Consider the following 17,770-nt stretch of genomic DNA (forward strand, 5'->3'; position numbering starts at 1 on the left):
ACTCTCTTCTCTGGAAAAGTAAATGGGAGAATGAATCCATGTTAGAACGAGCTCAGTAAAAAAATACTGCATTGTTTTAAACTGGTTTTCCTSTCCAACTCAGTGTGTGGCTCTAAGACCAGCAGTGGCAGGAAGGATGGGGATGTTGAGGGCTGCAGCATTGCCCAGGGGCTGGGGGCAGGAARGGTCATTTATTTTTCTGGCAGTGCTGGCTGGCACAGGCAGCTTGGGCTGATCAAAGGATGCCTTTTATCAGCTCCTGTTGGCTCTGTGCTGCAGAAGAGTGCTGTTCCTTTACCCTCCTCTTCTGTCTKACTCTGTGACCTGCTCAAGGGCACAGGTTCCTACTGTCACTTCCAGCCTTCCCCCTGCCCCTTGCATCATTTCCCCTAATTGTTAGGCCAGAGAAGACCCTGTTTCACCTGGCTAATCTGAGGGAAAAATTGGGGACATGAGGGCAGCTTTCTGCTGAATCAACCAGCTCACTCCATAGGCTGAGACTGTGACAGCTGATGCATGACTGTGTTTATCTTCCCTGTTCAGTTTTTGGCCTGCCCAGGTTCCTGAGCTGCCCCTGCCCTGCAGGAGAGGTAGTGCTGCTGCAATGGCAAAGGTAGGGTTACATGGGCAGAAACTCAAAGGAGGGCTCATAAATACTGACATGCACTAAAGCTGTGTGCTCTGCTGCAGAAAAAAAAAAGTCAAGACAATCTGAAAAAGCACTTCTGCATTATTAAATACACAAAGAACTTGTCTTTGTTAACTCTTAGCAGCTGGGTTTGCAGCATTACAGCTACAACAAAAGGTACAACATGAACTACACAGTGTTTTTGAGCCTGCAGTATTTGATTCCCTCAAGATTTTGGGATGCTGGTGAGGGTTCTGGGAAAGTGACTGAGGCAAGCTTGTTGCCAGTAGGCTTCCACTTGCCACATGCACACCTGCACATGTACTGGAGAAAGGTTACTGACTTTCAAATAATAGTTGTTGTCTTCAGCAGGCTCCAGCAGCAGCAGCAGCAGTGGACTAAACTTATATCACAGAGTTTCAAATATGAATCAATGTGAATGTATTAATTTACAAATTATTTTTGTGTRACTGTACTAGATATCAGAAAAATAGTCCTGTATAATTATTTTTATGAGCTGGCCTGGCATTAACCCTTCTTGGTGCTCCAATGCTTCCARCTGAGAGAAGCACAGCACTAGGTTSAKGTCACATRTCTGGCCTTAGGACATTTATCTTTTCCTTTATTTGGGGTGCTTTCATACCACCTAAGCAATTCCAGGTCAGTTTTCTTACCTGTAAATTAGGACTGATATTAAGGTAGCAGCAAGGTAGATCTTTCTCTTTTGACCTGCCAGAACTGTTCTGTCTTGATAGTCTTTTGGTTGGGCAGGACTTGTTTCCCTACTGCCATCATTTGTGTTCATCTCACACAGACCTACTCCATTTCCCAGATAAAGTTCTGGATTCTTCAAATAAAACAATACCATTATGTGAATTCTCTGTTGCTTTAGCAGTGGGCTTACAGARGGAGAATCTTACCAGTGAAACTTCCTCGTGCCTGTAAAGTAAAAGCCATTTCCTGACCCATCATACCAGAGCTGGAGTGTTGGGGGGGTGTGTGGGAACAAACACAAATTTTCTGCACAAAATACCCCAAGAACAGCGCTCTGAGTGCTGAGTTTCTCACTGGCACCCATGACTGTACTGGTATTGGGACAAGGRGGCTTACACACATGCAGCATTACTGTTGAAAAGCTTGTGAGGGATTTGTCTTTTAAATAACTGAATTTTAAATCCTTTTTAAAAGTTATGTAATGGGTTGTCTTACTTTTAGCTGTGTATAACAACAGGAACAATATKTCACAGCTTATTTGTAGTATTACCAAAGTTGGTCCTTGTGTGTAAGGTTATGTCTAAACTATATGAATTCTTATTCTTCAGGGGGAGCTCTTTTTTGAATTTTACTCATTTATGCAAGGAAGGAGAATGTTCCCAATGTTCGCATGTAGAAACAATTTCTAATGTAAGTTCAATAGAAAAACTGTATGGAGTAAAAAAGTATATTCTGGTCTAGTTTCATCTCTCTCCACAACCAAACAAAAACACATCTGAGGTTTGTTTGAGCAGGAAAAAAGAAATTAGGAGAACTGAAACAGCAGGTTGGGGAAAGGGCAGAGCAGCTAGAACAGGCCAATACTAATTGTTGCCAAATTTTATACAATCTTAATCTGAGAGGCAACTTTGGCTTTAAGTTTGAAAAATATTAACTTTATAATSAGGGGACATAGAGAAATTTTTATACATGATTGAGATTAAAAGTAAATGGAGCTGCATATTCAAGCTGGTAAACAGCAGTTTCAGTAATACACAACCAAACGTACAATGATTCCTTTAGCCAAAGGAACTCCAGCAACCAATAACCCCTTTCAACATGACAGTATTTTTTTTGTGAAATTTGGGGCTTGTTTTTCCAAAATGCTTTTCCAAGTAAAGCCAATCCTTTTAATTRCACCATCTATGACTTCCTAAGTATCATCTGCCTTCTGGTTTCATGTTCTCTGCAATTTGCTTCAATATTAATTCCAGTGTGACTAGAGCACAGTGTTTTTAGGTGCTCTGTCATGACATCTTCATCCTTAATAGCAGGAGAAGGAAAAATATCATTAAAAGAAGTTAGAACTTTTGAACTAATAGAAGTACAAGCAGACTCAAGAGAGTAAAACCGAGAAAGGAAAAAGATATCAGGGAAAGTTCAAAGTAATGAGGAGGGCTGAGAAGCATAAGAAAAATAGTTTAAGGTAGTTCCTATTTTAATTATTATATACAGGAGAAAATTAATTAATCTTGAGAGAAGCTTTGTAATATTAGAATATCAAATTTTTAATTCCCTAAAGTCACGCTTAATTTTTAAATGACACATTTTCAGCAGTACTCCTATGGTTAGGGTGYGGCTGTCATTTTCTTGGAAAAATAGATTAGCATGAATGTTAACATAAATTAAAGCACATAATCAATGAAGCGTAAAACAGAGAGCTTGTGAAGCCACACCTGGTACACCTTTCCATATTGGCCCTGTAATAAAACCCTTTTATGACTTTCCATGGAACAGATTCTTCTGTGTTCTGTGCTGCTGTGATGGCAGTTCCACATCAGTGACTTTCAGTACAGGTGCAAAACTCCAGCCATGCAAAAGGCCTTTCCAGGCCAGAATTTCAGTGCATGTCAACCAGTCCAAGAACCTGCTGTGCTGGAATTATATCCAGAGGAAGCTTGTACAGAGTGGTTGTTAAAAAGCAGAGAAGATGGTAGCTCGAAGAAGGTTAAATGCTTTTCCCTTGTTTTATGTATCCAATCCTCTAATCATGCAAATGGTTTTTATCACGGTCATTTCTGTGCAAGCCAACTCCAACAGAGATATGTGTGAGTAAAATGACATTAAAATGATTCTTTGATATCTCCAAGATTACATGCTATCAGAGCCATGTCATGAACCTGAGAGGTTGAATTACCCACTTCCTGGGAACTAGATACTGTGAGGAGAAAGGTACAAGTGAGGGACAGTAATGACCACCATGTAATTAAGATACAGGAATGGGAGCCCTGAAGGAATAGATTAAGAGTTGGCTGTGGTACAAGGCTATTACATACCTGAAGCCTACTGAACATAATCACTTCAGCCTGTCCAGTTTTCAAGTGAGCTCAAATGCTCTCTCTCTAGAAGTTTTTAGTAGTGTTTGGTATTTGATATTTTGGTACTTTGAATATAGTAGRAGGACTATAAGMTCTCCCRCTTAGGGGTCTGTAATCRTGGGCATCTCAAGCCCTCCCACCTAGGAGAAAAAAACCTTCACTTCAAAGAGGTATTTCATAAGATAAAAACTATTGCAACATCCTGCAATTTGCTTGCTGCTAGTTGAAGTATTTAATGTTCAGAWCAACTGCTTAATGCTTCACGATGTGGAGTGATTTAGGTGGTGCTCAGATGTCCATTATGTAAATTCTGCCTCAAAGTATATTTTAAGAATAATTTAAACACAGAAAAATAAATTAATTTCTTTGTTGTTTAGGTTAGAAGACATTCAGATGAGCAATTTTGCTAAACAATATTGTTACTTATAAGATGAAGCAAAAGAGTCTTAAGTTTCAAAGACTCGGTATAGTAAGTTTCCACTTGAAGTCAACTTTGATCTCTAGCTTTTTTCTGAAGTCACTTGAGATTGATTTGTCCCAAATGACTTCCACACACATGCTCAACTGCTGAAGTCCTGTGGATCCCTGTGTGGAACAGGCTGACCAGCAGATGTCCCCAAATTCTACAGAATCACACTTAGAGCTTCTGAAATCTTCAGCGACCTTTTGCACGTTCCAAAGGATGAAGCCACTTGAGGCCACAAATACTCTTGCTAGTTATTTACATTCTTGTAAAAACTTAAGTTCTGAAGTGGGGAGTACTTGACTGCTGACACCTTTATTGTCAAAGAAAAATTGTCTGGATCTCAGTTCATTTTTTATGACATGCTGCCTATTAACTGATTGTCCCTTGTTTTATTTTCAAAAGCACTTTATTTTTTTTTCCTAGAACAACAATTCTCATCCAAATACGACCTGTAATACTTTTATCTCAAGGTTCAGTCACAAGAGAGAAGACTTTTTCCAAAGTAGTATCTATGATTTTGATTTGGATATTGCAAAAGTTATGAACTGCATTTTTTCTGCCCATCAAATGCTGCTTTTACAATTCCCCACAAACTATTTTAAAGCTAAGGAGCTTGCAGTAGGTTGGAGATACAAAGGCTGCTTTGTGGGGAAGGAATGAGGAGAGACAGGTTAGTGAGAAATACAGGAGACAGAGTGAGCCATGTGTTCTAGTTGTGCCTTTCCACCCTACCAACACCAGAAACTTACCTGATTTGTTATCAAACAGACTACACCAATATATAGGAGCAAGAGGACTTCACAGAAAGAGTGTGATTGCCGATTTGTTTGGAACATGAAGATTTGATTCTTAGGGGGACAGAAAATTAATTCCTCTAAATTCACTATTAGAAAAACACAAAGACAAGCAAAAGCATTAAAACACACCCCTATGAAATCAAAGACAAGTGCACAAAATGAGGTAAACTGGCATTGAAAGTTTATCCATTTCAGAAATCTATACATTTAGATACAAAAGGGAATTAACACAAAATTTTACATATTTGCAACTCTTGTATTACACAGGTAAAGAGTGTGTTGCATCTTAAATGGATTTTTACAATTTAAAAATCTTCTGAGTGTAAGGTTGAAAAAAAATCAAATATCTGAATAGGGCCCCAAAGAGAGAATACTATGACTGTCAAGACACAACGAAGTGAATTATTCCCAGACAGAGAAAATCTTACTCTGTAGGCAATATGTGTGAATATTGCAACAAACTTGAACTTACTCTGCTATGCATATAACTATTTACCTAAAATGTTTTTTCAAATGCTGTCTTAGCTGAGCCTCCTTTAGAGAGGATCATGTCAGGGTAGTGAACCACAGGGATGCTAATTTTAAAGACAATAAATTAGACTTAAAATATCCAATACTTAGCAGAATCTGAATTTTAAGTTCTTCACATTTTTTTCACACATATGCCCTACAACAGTGGGAACAGAGATCAAAAGACTGATATTCTATATATCTGTGTCTCTTGAAAAAGATGGAGGCAGTTTTCTGCCTCAATATCTGTGCATGATCCTCATCTTCCATCCAATAGTAAGGAAAATTCCTTAGCAACTAAAACCTGGTTTATTATTTTCATAAAAAAGCAAATTCTTATTCTGTAATGATTTTGTTATGATTTTAAAGTTGTGACCATCTAATAGTAACAAGATTAAAATAGGCATGTATAAACTTTGAAAAGGTAACAGACATAAAAAAAAAGTTTATGGATACAGATTCAAACTGATAAAAGCTAGATATCTTCTCCTGTTTCAGGAATGGTGGAATTTTTCTTACTATTATTACAGGTCTTGTAAACATTATTAGAGTATGAGACCRTTATGACACTATTTTTGTATCAATAGAATTACTTAAAAGATATTAAAATAAATTTCTCTCATATTAAAATTTAGGAATTGAGTAATTTTGGCATAAATATCAAGCCCTTAGATTTAGGATACCTGTCCCCAAAATATTTGGGAACAAATGTTAGAAGCACCTTGGTAATATCTATCACTGACAATATATTAAAACCAGATTATGTTTTGCATGCAACTACAAACTGAGTAGAAATTTTGATAATGGAAAAATTCTTGGTAGCAGACTAGGGTAGTGTGTTTTGCCCTAGAATAGAAAAGAATGCAATGGGCTGACAGCTTGTTCCTAAAAGTCTGACCACAAGGATTTATGGAGTGACAGTAGCTTCACAAACACGGTTTCAGGGTCTTTTTTGTGCTTTGTTTTAAAAAACCTTTGACTGTGGCAATGGGAGAGAAAACTGATAGTTGGAATTTGGAATATTCAAATGGCTCCCTTCCCTTCCCCCTAAATCTCAAGTAGCTCTTTCTCTTTTCTCATACCCTTTAAATATCCCATAATTTGGTGCAAGTGGCACAAACCCTTCCAGTTCAGAACTAGGTAATGGGGCTCCCATGAAAGCCAAATCAGTGTTGTTCCACACTTATCTGAAGTGCATGTCATTAAGGAGTATATGAGATGCCACAACCATATCAGCCAGATAGTACCTGATAGTGATTACTGTACTCAGAAGGTACAAGGACCAATGAGATGGCTTAAAAAAAAGCCRCATTTCCTGATCATCTTTACCTGTAGTAAATCAAATAATTTGCACAGAAATCTTCATTATGTACACATTAACTATACAAGTAATACAAAACATCTCAGAGCACCAATGCTGACTGTAAGAGTAGTACCTCCAAGTCAGAGTATTAGTATTCCCTGTCACAAACAAATTCTGACATACTKTCAGAAGTATCCATTTTCTGGATCAGTTGTATTCAGATCACTTCYTTGTGTTCATCTTTGACATTCCAAGGAGATTAGTAATAGCAGCAGCTTTATAAAAGGTATGGGTGTCCTGGGCAGCTTTCACAGCACAATCAGATCTTTGTAAAAGAAAAGACCATACAGTTCGCTGATGTGGACGGTGAGGTTTTACCAAGAGTTCATTAAATGGCATTTATGTAACRATTCATGTGAGAATAAATGGTGGAAACAGATTCAGTTTGTGTGTGCAAGCAACAGGATGTCCARCAGTGGCAGGAGTCCTGTCCTCAAGGGCAGTAGGGTGTCAGTCARCTGTGGCTGTCATGTCACCTTGGCTTAGAGTAACCATAAGGACACCGAAGCATCAGGCTGTCATGACTGGGTAAGATGTGAGTACTGTAGTATTCCACCAAACTTCCCATGTTCAAAAACATGATGTCTGAATCCAGGTAAAACTTGCCATCCTGTTGTAGAACAAAAACATATGTATGTAATCACTGGCAATAACATTTCCAGCTCAATGTCTAAAGAAAAAAAGCTGAAATATCATCATCAGAACTAAGAAGTTCTTTCAAACACACTATTRCTTTATTAACTAGTCAGTCAYACAAATAAGTCCAAAWTAAACTCAGGAATTTAACACRATTTGACTGGAGCTTAAATTTATGATGATACATTATACAGCAACTAGAAAGCCCARGTCTGAGTACTCAAAYTCTCATCMTAGACCAGAGGTGGGAACAAATTTAGACTTTAACTTGTTATTTCTGATATGTACAAATATACACAACCATTCTATACACACAGACATGTATAATATATAGATGCACACACAATGCACCTACTGACCTTTTCAAAGATTCTGTAGTTTCTCACTTTTCCTGCAGGTTCATCCCATACAACCARTACCTTGAAGAAGAGAAATGCAACACATTCAGTCTATGCTTCCAAACCCTTCTAAGTCAGGAGGAATTAATTAAAATTCAGCCTAAACAATTCTTTAAAAATCACTGRCATTATGATAGCGATTCTCTCATATTTTCTTTACAAGACCATATCTAAATCATTAAGTACTTAGTCATATATAAGATACAGTATGTCTCAATCAAGAAGTTTTTTGGGGACAGATTCCTCAATTGCAATTTACCTTTCCAGCCTTAGTAGATGAGTTCCTAATACAGTACAATCCATTTTGTGGTTGTCCTTGTGGGCTATTTGCTTTAAATATCCTAAAAAAATAAACAATGACATATAATTATTCATGTGCATTACCGATTACTAACACTCGGATAAATCAAATGCCTACACTCTCAAAATTCTTATCAGAAATCTCTGGTTTGGGTGTAATAATTCATTGTAGATCATAGCTGAAAGAACATCACTATTCTAGCACCTGAGCCAGCAGTGAAGCACAGATGGGTCTCTGGTCCCATCCAGCATCCCGGCAAAACAACCTCCTCCAGATGGAGCCAAATCACATTGCATTCTCATCTATCAATTGATACATGAGCACTGAACTAACTTCCCTAGACAGTAACTTCAATATTAAACTCTGTTGGTGTATTTATTGCACAAGTTGTACCTATCAAAATGATCTTTGGACTATGGCTTAGTACAGATTTTTGTAGGACTTCTAAGGAGCTGTTTTAAAATCACATTTTACCTTTCAACTTCRAAGGATTCAGAGGTATTAAGAAATATTGAAGCAGGCAGCCCAACCTGTAAAAAATATGAAGAAAATAAACCACTGTGTAAGTCAATGACAACTTAAAATAATAACTTGTTATGCAAATAAGCTACAGTCGTCAGTATCTGATATTATTAATGGTGATTTAATCTTCTTTAGGCTTCTTTCTCCTTTATATCCAATGTTAAACTCCCTAACTTAGCAAGGCATTCGCTATAGGTCAAAAAATAGAAAAAAAAATTACATAGCATTGTGTTTTCAGAAAGTTACACTTTTCCTGAAAGAATTCACTTAGAACGTTCCCAAAAGTATACATGCACAAGGAAAAAGACACTCTTTTAGAATGTTCCCCTGCTTGAACTTACTTTTTCATAATCATCGTCAGAGTCATCATCAGGTTGGCTTGGCTTGGAGGGTAGTGCTGGTTTTTCAAATGAAAAGCTTCTAAAACTCTGTCCATCTGGTGGTGATCTCCTGACAGAAACAGAATGAAAACTGAAGGATATCTCATCAGGAAAACAGWACAAATGAACAAAACACTGAAGGAATAGTAAAAGTAGAACTGAAGATTCAGTTTAGCCCCCAAATTATGGAATCCTAGAATGGTTTTGGGTGGAAGAGACCTTTAAAATCATCTTGTTCCCACTGCCCTGTCATATGCAGGGACACCTTTCACTAGACCAGGTTGCTTGGAGCTCCATCCAGCCTGGCCCTTCCAGGAATAGGGTATCCACTGTTCATGTGGGGAATCTGTGCCAGTGCCTCACCAMCCTCCMAATAAATAATTCATTCCCAACATCTAATATGAACCTMCCCCTCCCCTCTTTCAGTTTAAAGCCATTCCCCCCTGTCCTGTCACTCCATGCCCATGGCAAATGCCCCTCCCCAGCTCTTTTGTAGCCCCTTTAGGTACGGAAGGTGTTCTAAGGGTCTCCCCAGAGCCTTCTCTTCTCCAGGCTGAACAGTATCAACTCTCTCAGCCTGTTCTCATAGCAGAGGTGCTCCAGCTCTTGAATCAACTTAGTGGCCTCCTCTGGACCAGTTTCAACAGGTCAACATATTTACTGTGTTGGGGGGCCCAGAGCTGGAGGCAGTACTTGCAGATTAATTTAGGTAARGAGAGACCTCTAGAGATCATTCAGTCCAAGCTCCTGCACAAAACAGGTCCAACCAGACCAGTTAGCTCAGGAAACCGTGTCCAGTCACACTTCAAGTATTTCCAGGGATGGAGAGTCCACACCAACCTGTTCTTGTGTTTCACCATGCACATGATAAAAAATTTTTCCTAACACCAGACTAATTTCTCAAGCTGTGTCTTCTGCCTGTTGCCTCCTATCCCCACACTGCAGACCCCTGGGTCTTGCAATACACATCCACTGAGCAGCAGCAGGTAACAGTGATCTCCTATTGGCCTTCCTAAAGGTTGGATGTGTCCAGTTCTATGTGCTACAGCCCAAACATCATGGTGGCCGGCCACTGGACACATTGCAGTCTATCACTGTGTATTATTTGTTCCTCAGAGCTGCTGAATGACACAGTGCACGAAAATGTTTTCAACTCATTCATAACTAGTTYCACTTCACTTACTAAAGCTGATCTTAATAGAAAATGAAACATTTTCTMTCTCCCCAGAAGTCTAAAATTGTTTTTGCAGTTCATTCAGGTTCTGACATAAATGCTTCTTATTCACTATAATCAAAGGCTATGAAGGCTTCAATACACACCTGAAAACAAATGAAATTTAACATGCTGGTGTAATTTTTTTTTTAAGTTTGATTTATCTACTATTTCTGACCTATTTCAGAAGATGAATTCATTGCAATTTTTTTAGTAACAGGCAAAAAAACCACAACACTGAGAAAAAGAGGGATGGTATGGGAAGAGACACAAATGTTGATAGGAACGGGAGTATGTCAACTGTTAACTAATACACAATTGAAAAACATAATAGTGCACTGTGTTTTCATACTTACTGTAACTGGGGACATGAAGACTTCTCTGTTCTAGGCTTGACTGCAGGGAGCTGGTGGCTTGGCACAGGTGGCTTTGGGAGCACTGGTGGCACAAACAGTCCAGGTTTMCCATGTTCTCTTGGCACTTTGGACTCTGCTGGCTTTTCAGCAAGCTGTGACAGCTTGGGTTTATTGSCTGGCAGAGGAGGAGGAGTCCGCAGGGAAAGGTTTAAGTTTTTTAGTTTCTCCCATGCTTCTGGAGGAGTGAGGACTTGGGYTGCAGGCAGAGGCTCTGGAGGCAATGGGTGAGACTCTTTTCCACTTGTAGGCTTTTTGAACACAGGTAAAGGGGGCACAGGGGGYGGCTGTTCAGTCAGTCTCCGGCTCGGGGATTGAACCTTTAGATTAGGCTCAGCTCGGCCCTGTAACTGGGGCTCTTTGACATTCACGAGATCCTCTAGTTTGATATCAGGTAAGCTCCTTTTAGGAGGWGGTGGTGGTACTGGTGAAGTTGGTTTGCCAGCATAGGAATGTGACCTCGCTTCCGAGAAGGGAGATTTCCTGACGTGAGGAACGGGTGGAGGTGGGTACGCAGGGGGCATGACCATATCTGTGGAAAGAAAACAAAAAAAACATGACACACTGAGGGGGAGTACAGTATGTCATCAAACAGGACTGATCAAATCAATTTTCTGTGTGATCTAAGATATTTCACTGGYATCGGGTCTCATAGTACTCAACACACCGGATAAGCATTTAACTTTCAGCACAGTTCTCAAAGTTATAGGCAACAAACTCCTGCCATTTTTATTCAGGTGTGGCTTGTGATGACTTAGCAAAGAATTCTCACTTCGCTAAAAATAATGTAATCTCTTTTTTCCTTAAAAACATTAGTGCTTCTCCGGACTAATGACCAGATACAGGTCATCTCAGGCAGGAGGTCTGCAGGAAAACATGCCCCTAAAGCCATGTAATGCTTTCCTGCAAGTGCTTACTGCTGTTATTATAAACTTCTGACCCTAAATACCTCACAAGATTAGATACTTCTGCATTACTTCAGTTATTTTGCCAGTTGGAATAGTTATGACCAATACAAAATAATAACCTGGCATTCCAAACGAATATTGCTTTCACTGGGGCCTTTCGTGGGGGAAATCACAGAAATCACATACCATCTTTCACTATGTCAGTAGTATCCGGCTGCAAATAAGACTCATCCTCTTCCTCCTGGTCGTAATCTGCATATAAAAATCAGTGTGTCAGACTCTGTTAAGTAGTCCTGGAACCAAGAAAKTGTATCAAGCACTTACAGCTCTTTAATAGCAAACATTTTTCAGGTATTTTTTCTGAAGAGGTCCAAAAAATTAATAATTTTGATCCACCTCTCTGATGTAGAATAGATGTTTCCCTAAATTTTTATGTCAATTAAATCCACCACTTGCAACAGGGGCAGATGAAGTACACTGCACTTGAAATTTTTCTTTCAACTTATAAGTTAAAGAATTTACTTTTTGGTGGCACTTTCTAGTGTTCCAGCCTGCCTGAGAAAAGCTCAAATCAGTTGCAGAGACATAATTACATGGATGCATTGGTAAAACCACTTGGAAAAAATATAATCCCCAAAATGTATCCCTAGCACAGAAACATTTATGATTTTGCAGTATGGAAGCTTAAGCAAACCTAGTGATCTACAAAACAATTTTAATTCTTTTGCTTTGCTCTGGCAACAAAAACAAAWCACCACAATGAATAGTTTAACAGGTTTCAATGTTGTCTGTAACTGTAAATAAGAATAACCAAGCCATAAAAAATGTATTACTTCTACACAGTAATTTCTCATCACTGATTTTAGAGGAAACTGAAGGACAATATGCAGCTGTATCCCTAAAAAAAAAAGGTAATACTATGGGATAAAAATAATTTATTTTAATTTTCCTAATTTAAACTCCTACTAGACCTTCATCATTGCTCATCTTGCATACAATGTTTCCCTCCCATAACCAGAGGAGGACTAATCCACAACCCCACATGAAATGCTGATGAGTCCGTTCTCCTGTTTGCAGCAATAGAACCGGATTTCCTAACAAGACCCATTCCTGCCTTTTGTCCTAGTCAGGAAGTATTGTCAGGAATTTCCTTTCAGGAAATTAGAGTACTTGCTCCCATCAACATTGCCCTTAGAAATCTCAAAGGGCAGATGGGGAAAGGCCTAGTAAAGGATCTCTGTAGAACCTTGAGGCAAGGTTTCTCATGCTGGTCTTCACAAATATATTTCTTGACCTGGGAACTAAGTTGCAGAAATATGCTGTGAATGCCTACAAGGCTTTCTGTCATGTCCTCACCTTTGATTAACCTCCTTGAAGGATTTGAAATTCTTTCGTTTATTTGTACCAACAGTTAATGGCACAGCACATCTGTTTCTGGTTTRAGACTACAATGGAGATACATACACCTTATAAAAAATCATCAGTTGCACATTGGATCAGTTCACTTAGGCTATGGGAATAATTCCTGCAGAATTCAGAAGAAATAAATAAGCAAATAAAGAAGCCTTATTTATCAGTGTCTTAATTTGTCACCTTCATTATCTGCTGAATGATGGGAATACTTGATGTCAATGGGACGTTCTACTGAGCCATAGAAACTGTCTGCATCAGAACCWGAGTCACTGCAAAAGGAAAGACAGAGTTACTTCTGTTTAGCAGGACTGCAGCACTGGAAAGGAATGCTGGAAAAGCAGAAGCAATYTGTTCCTATTTCCCAATTAACAATCAGATATGCTGCTGCCGCCTTGCAAAGGATTTCATTTGTTCTACATGAACATTTAAAGGGCTCTTTGTTTAAAGATTCAGGTTTTCTTCATATTCTTTAAAGTATAAATTAGGAAGGGCTTTTCTTCTTGGTCTTACTGTGCCTGTTTGTATTTAACAGGAAGTTACTTGCAGGTGCAAAAAGCYTGAAACACCACTGTCAAGAGCTAGTGCAAAAGTGATAAAAAGCTAGTAAAGAATAAGTGTTTATACCTGAATTCTATTACTGTTTCTTTCTTCTCATGGTAGTGATCAATTTCCCTCCTCAAGGATAGCATCCAATTCTAAACAAAAATAAAAATACAATATGCAACACATCAGTCTTTAAATCATTAAATGCAGATATATCTGTCCTCTCTAAGAACAGAGCAACTGTGCAGGGAACATGCACTGAAATAGTATTTATGTGTAACTTTTCATTGAAAGAGTTCATAAATATTTTGACTGTCTAAAATGCTGTAGCAACATACTGAAATATTACATTTTCAGTTTGCAGATTTCAGGCTCTTATTCCTAAAGCCAGGTACATATTTGTACAAAGTTTATGGGTGAAAGATTTCATGGAACAGTTCTCATAATTTATCAATCCTTGGTGAAAAATAAATATGGAATATTTATGAAATATGGAGAAATCCATACMATCTAGTATGTCACTTACCGTCATTCCCTAAATTTCAAGTTGAATTAACACTAACTTAATAGTTAAAACTACAGACATGATTTTCAGAGGAACCCAAAGAACTAGGTATATAAATTTCAGTGACAGCTGTGTTTCCAGTTCRTTTAGATTTTAGGGAAGTCCAAGATTCGCTTTTTGCTTCAAGGAAAATTCTATTGCAAAAGAAGAAAGTTACCTTTCTTTCATCTTCGGAAGAAGCTGAAAAAAACCACGTCCTGTGCTTCTTGCTTATATGAACTAACTTGAAAGGAAACACATTGCTTGATGTTGTCTCCTCAGCTGCCCGCATAACCCTGAGAAATAACAACCAATATAGAAATGCTTTAATCCAGAAAATCAATGCTGCTGTGCAACTCATAAAGAAGACAGAAAGCAGTTGTACTGGCCAGTTTTGCCTTACAAAAAATAACCCCCAAGCCCAGGAAAACATCACAGAAATGCCCATATGTGCATTTTCAGTACTTCACCATTATTGTGGTGGGAAGGACAAGGCAAAAGGAAAAGCACTTGTTAATCCACCAGCCAGACTTTTATAAAAAACTGCTTTGACCCATTCAAGTTTTAATGAACCACATTAATTCACAAGTGTCACACACTGTAAGTAGTGCTCAGGGTGCTCATGGTCCTTATTTCAAGAAGGGACTATTTCAGAGGAGAAATCATAACACATTTTACTACGAAAATAAGGAAAAACTAATAATAAATTTAATTCTTACATGTTTCCCTTATAAACACTTTCTTGCATGCTTTTTATTATTTTAAACCAAGTATAACTTAACCTCATTCTTTTTTTGTGTGTAAGGAATTTCCATGTTTGGGACACCTAGGGGCAAAAAAATTTTAAAACCCCTTAAGCAACTACACAGTCTAACAATCCTTTCAGTTCAAATTCTTTTTCAATAATGTTTGTGCATTATACTGATCAAAACCTGGCCCCTATTCAAACCAAAGTCACTACAAGTCTGCTAGAATGAATATATATAAAAAGGAATGAACAGTCTCTAGCATTTAGAAATTCCATCATATTATTCACATTCATGTGGACKGCAGAAGCTGATGTCATGACCAATTCACAGTGTGGCCTTCTTCTACAAATTAATTGTGAATTTTTAACTAGCTACAATATTTACAAGWGCATTTCCCYACYGTACACTCTTAKGGTGCTCAGTTAGAAAAGCTCTMAMAATTTTGGGAAAGGTAATTCCTTAYTCCACAAGTCTGAGAACATTMTACAAGATATGCATATACAAATAYGATAAAATTGCAGTARTTAGGATCAACASAGTGATATTTCTCTACATTCTCTCTCATTAAACCTTTCTTAGCATCAATTTCAACATCAATTCCCTAAAGTTAGTTTGGACTTTTACTAGTAGGCCTTGTACTTATGCTGCACTCAGATTCCGACAGTATTGGCTAACTTGAAAGCCACATATTTTTGTCTTCAACTTGCAAAGTAAATATTAAGATCAAAAATGTGTAGTGAAATGAGTCTGACGTTTTGCACATGTATTCTCTCATTTATCACTCTGTGGCTGATACAGTTTTGACACTAACTAGAGTTTGCTGAACCAGTAACTCCATAAATTTTCTCTTCTGATTACTTCCTGGTCACTACAGAACAAAGATCATTTGTATGAAAGAATCCACACCTACCTGCACATGCAGTCTGCWTTAATCAGTAACAAGAGCAAGCCCATTGCAATTCAAACAGCTTTACTGGTTAAATTACAGAAGAAGAAGGCAATCCCCTTGCCAAGCACAGGAAATGTCATACAAGGAATACAACTCTTGGAGTCTGAGATCAATGCTTAGCTCATGCAACAGACCTAGCTGTGCTTAACTTCATTAGAAATGAAACCCATAGCCCCTTGGACAAAATAAAAGGAGCCTGGGTGTAAAACAAGTTCCTTGGCACTCACCTGTTGTAACCTTTCAAAGAAAAKGCACCCTGGGGAGATGCAGATGTGCTGCTCTTAAAATAGTAGATACATCCCTCATGGATAATCACAAATCTCAAYGGCCCTGAAAGGATTAAAAGAGAGCAAAATATAAATCCAAGAGCAGTACAATAACTAGAACCTCCTAACTTGGGAGAATGTTTGTTTAAGATTACTAAAATCTTATAAACCATAGTAAATGAGCACAAACTTGTTAAGTGACAGCTTGTTGATGATCAGTCACACAGTGGAGATGTCCATTTGCAGTTCAGGACTAMGGTGAGTCTTTGATTCCCTCACTTGAGAGGCAGCTGATCTGAAAACTTCAAAAGAAGCCTCAGACACTGCAGGCCTGACCTCCACCTGTGCTCCTTTACAAGGAAGAAGGCAGCCACAGTCTACAAATACATATTTATCCATCCCAAAACCATTATCCCCCTCTCCTCTTTGACCTTAAGCACATAATGCTGTCAGCAAAATGATGTCCTATTTTCTTTTTTTCTGAAAGAGGCCAAGACCCCTTCCTTTACCAAAGAGAGTAGTCTTTGTCCTTAAGTACATAGGTATACTTTCATTATAAAGAGGGATACCAAATGAATATAAACCCAAAATCTGAACTTTCCCCCATGTAAATAAACTCTGATTTCCGAAGAAATTACTGTTTTTAAGTGCAGTCCAATGTTGGCAGTGAGAAAATTTCCACTTCACAACAGAGTAGGAGGTGGGGATATTTTTTCCAGTACAGAATAACCAACTGGAAAAAAAAGCTGAGTACTAATTTCTTTCAGAAAAGAGTATTTGAAATTGATACASATCCTGGGAATCTGTTTGTCTTGAAAATCTTGCTTTTGAAGGACTTGACAAGAGATCTAAACAAGCTAAATGAAATCAACCACAACATTTATTATCCAATATTTACAGTTGCAAAACAATTAGAGAAAAAYCTTTCAGTATGAGCTTCTCACACATATATTCCACTAAAATTGTATTCCAGTACAAAGTGGAAGAACAGCTTCAATAGTCTGCTAACATAAAGTGTGTTACTGGCCCCAGAGGCAACCATTTAAAAGATTTAATTTAGCTAATACCTCATTCAACTTACACTTCAGGATCTGCAGCTGGGTGCCTCCTTTTTTATGAAGATACCCTGATTTGGTGACTCCTCCAGGCATTGTCAGAAGGTTTTGTGCTCCAATTGCCTTCATTGGGACTGGCCAGACCTGCTCCTGCGAGGCCATCGTTCTGCAATTTAAAATAATTAAAAACAGCTAAAAACTCAGATTTTACTTTAAGGAATGAGTACTGAGAAGCAAAGCTTGTTTCCTTAAACAAGCTTTCCAAACAACTAATGTGGTTCAGCACTCAAGAATGTAACACAGACAGGGTGTTCAAAGATTCCAGGAACTTTGTAATGAATAAAAAAACGTRGTGCAAAAAGCCCCGATTTATTTTTATACAGCTCTCAAAAGTGATTGACAGTTGTTGAAACAAAGGAAAAGCGCTTAGTAACTSTTACTTAAATATTTATATTTTAAAAGTACTCCAGATAACACTGTGAGACTTTATCAGGTAGGTGGCCAGAAAGAAATTTGGTTTCTTCTTCCAAGTGCTACATGACAAATGTATATACAATGTCATTTTCTGTACAAAGACGGAATCAAGTCTGAGTTTAGTAACTGCAATATCCAATACTACTTACTCCTGATATTTACCCATCTTAT

General features: G+C 38.1%; 1 protein-coding gene across 5 annotated transcripts in view; it reads right to left on the reverse strand.

Moving 5' to 3' along the window:
• Positions 1–5,101: 5,101 nt before the first annotated feature.
• SH3BP2 (SH3 domain binding protein 2) overlaps positions 5,102–17,770 on the reverse strand; it is a 37,647-nt gene continuing 24,978 nt past the window's right edge. For 4 of the 5 annotated variants that reach the window (XM_057365301.1, XM_057365302.1, XM_057365303.1 and 1 more), the window contains exons 2-13: positions 17,152–17,291; positions 16,032–16,134; positions 14,285–14,402; positions 13,644–13,714; positions 13,200–13,288; positions 11,793–11,858; positions 10,642–11,230; positions 9,034–9,142; positions 8,645–8,700; positions 8,129–8,210; positions 7,831–7,890; positions 5,102–7,445 (exon numbers count right to left, since the gene is read on the reverse strand). In XM_057365301.1, coding sequence (XP_057221284.1) covers positions 7,308–7,445; positions 7,831–7,890; positions 8,129–8,210; positions 8,645–8,700; positions 9,034–9,142; positions 10,642–11,230; positions 11,793–11,858; positions 13,200–13,288; positions 13,644–13,714; positions 14,285–14,402; positions 16,032–16,134; positions 17,152–17,287 — 1,617 coding nt within the window. In that variant the 5' untranslated portion in view covers positions 17,288–17,291 and the 3' untranslated portion in view covers positions 5,102–7,307. The remainder of the gene's footprint in view (positions 7,446–7,830; positions 7,891–8,128; positions 8,211–8,644; positions 8,701–9,033; positions 9,143–10,641; positions 11,231–11,792; positions 11,859–13,199; positions 13,289–13,643; positions 13,715–14,284; positions 14,403–16,031; positions 16,135–17,151; positions 17,292–17,770) is intronic. The other variant, XM_057365300.1, reaches the window with a different exon arrangement.

The sequence above is a fragment of the Malurus melanocephalus genome, unplaced genomic scaffold, assembly GCF_030028575.1.
Source record: "Malurus melanocephalus ecotype Western Australia unplaced genomic scaffold, MMel_1.1 scaffold_50, whole genome shotgun sequence".
Taxonomy (NCBI): Eukaryota; Metazoa; Chordata; class Aves; order Passeriformes; family Maluridae; genus Malurus; species Malurus melanocephalus.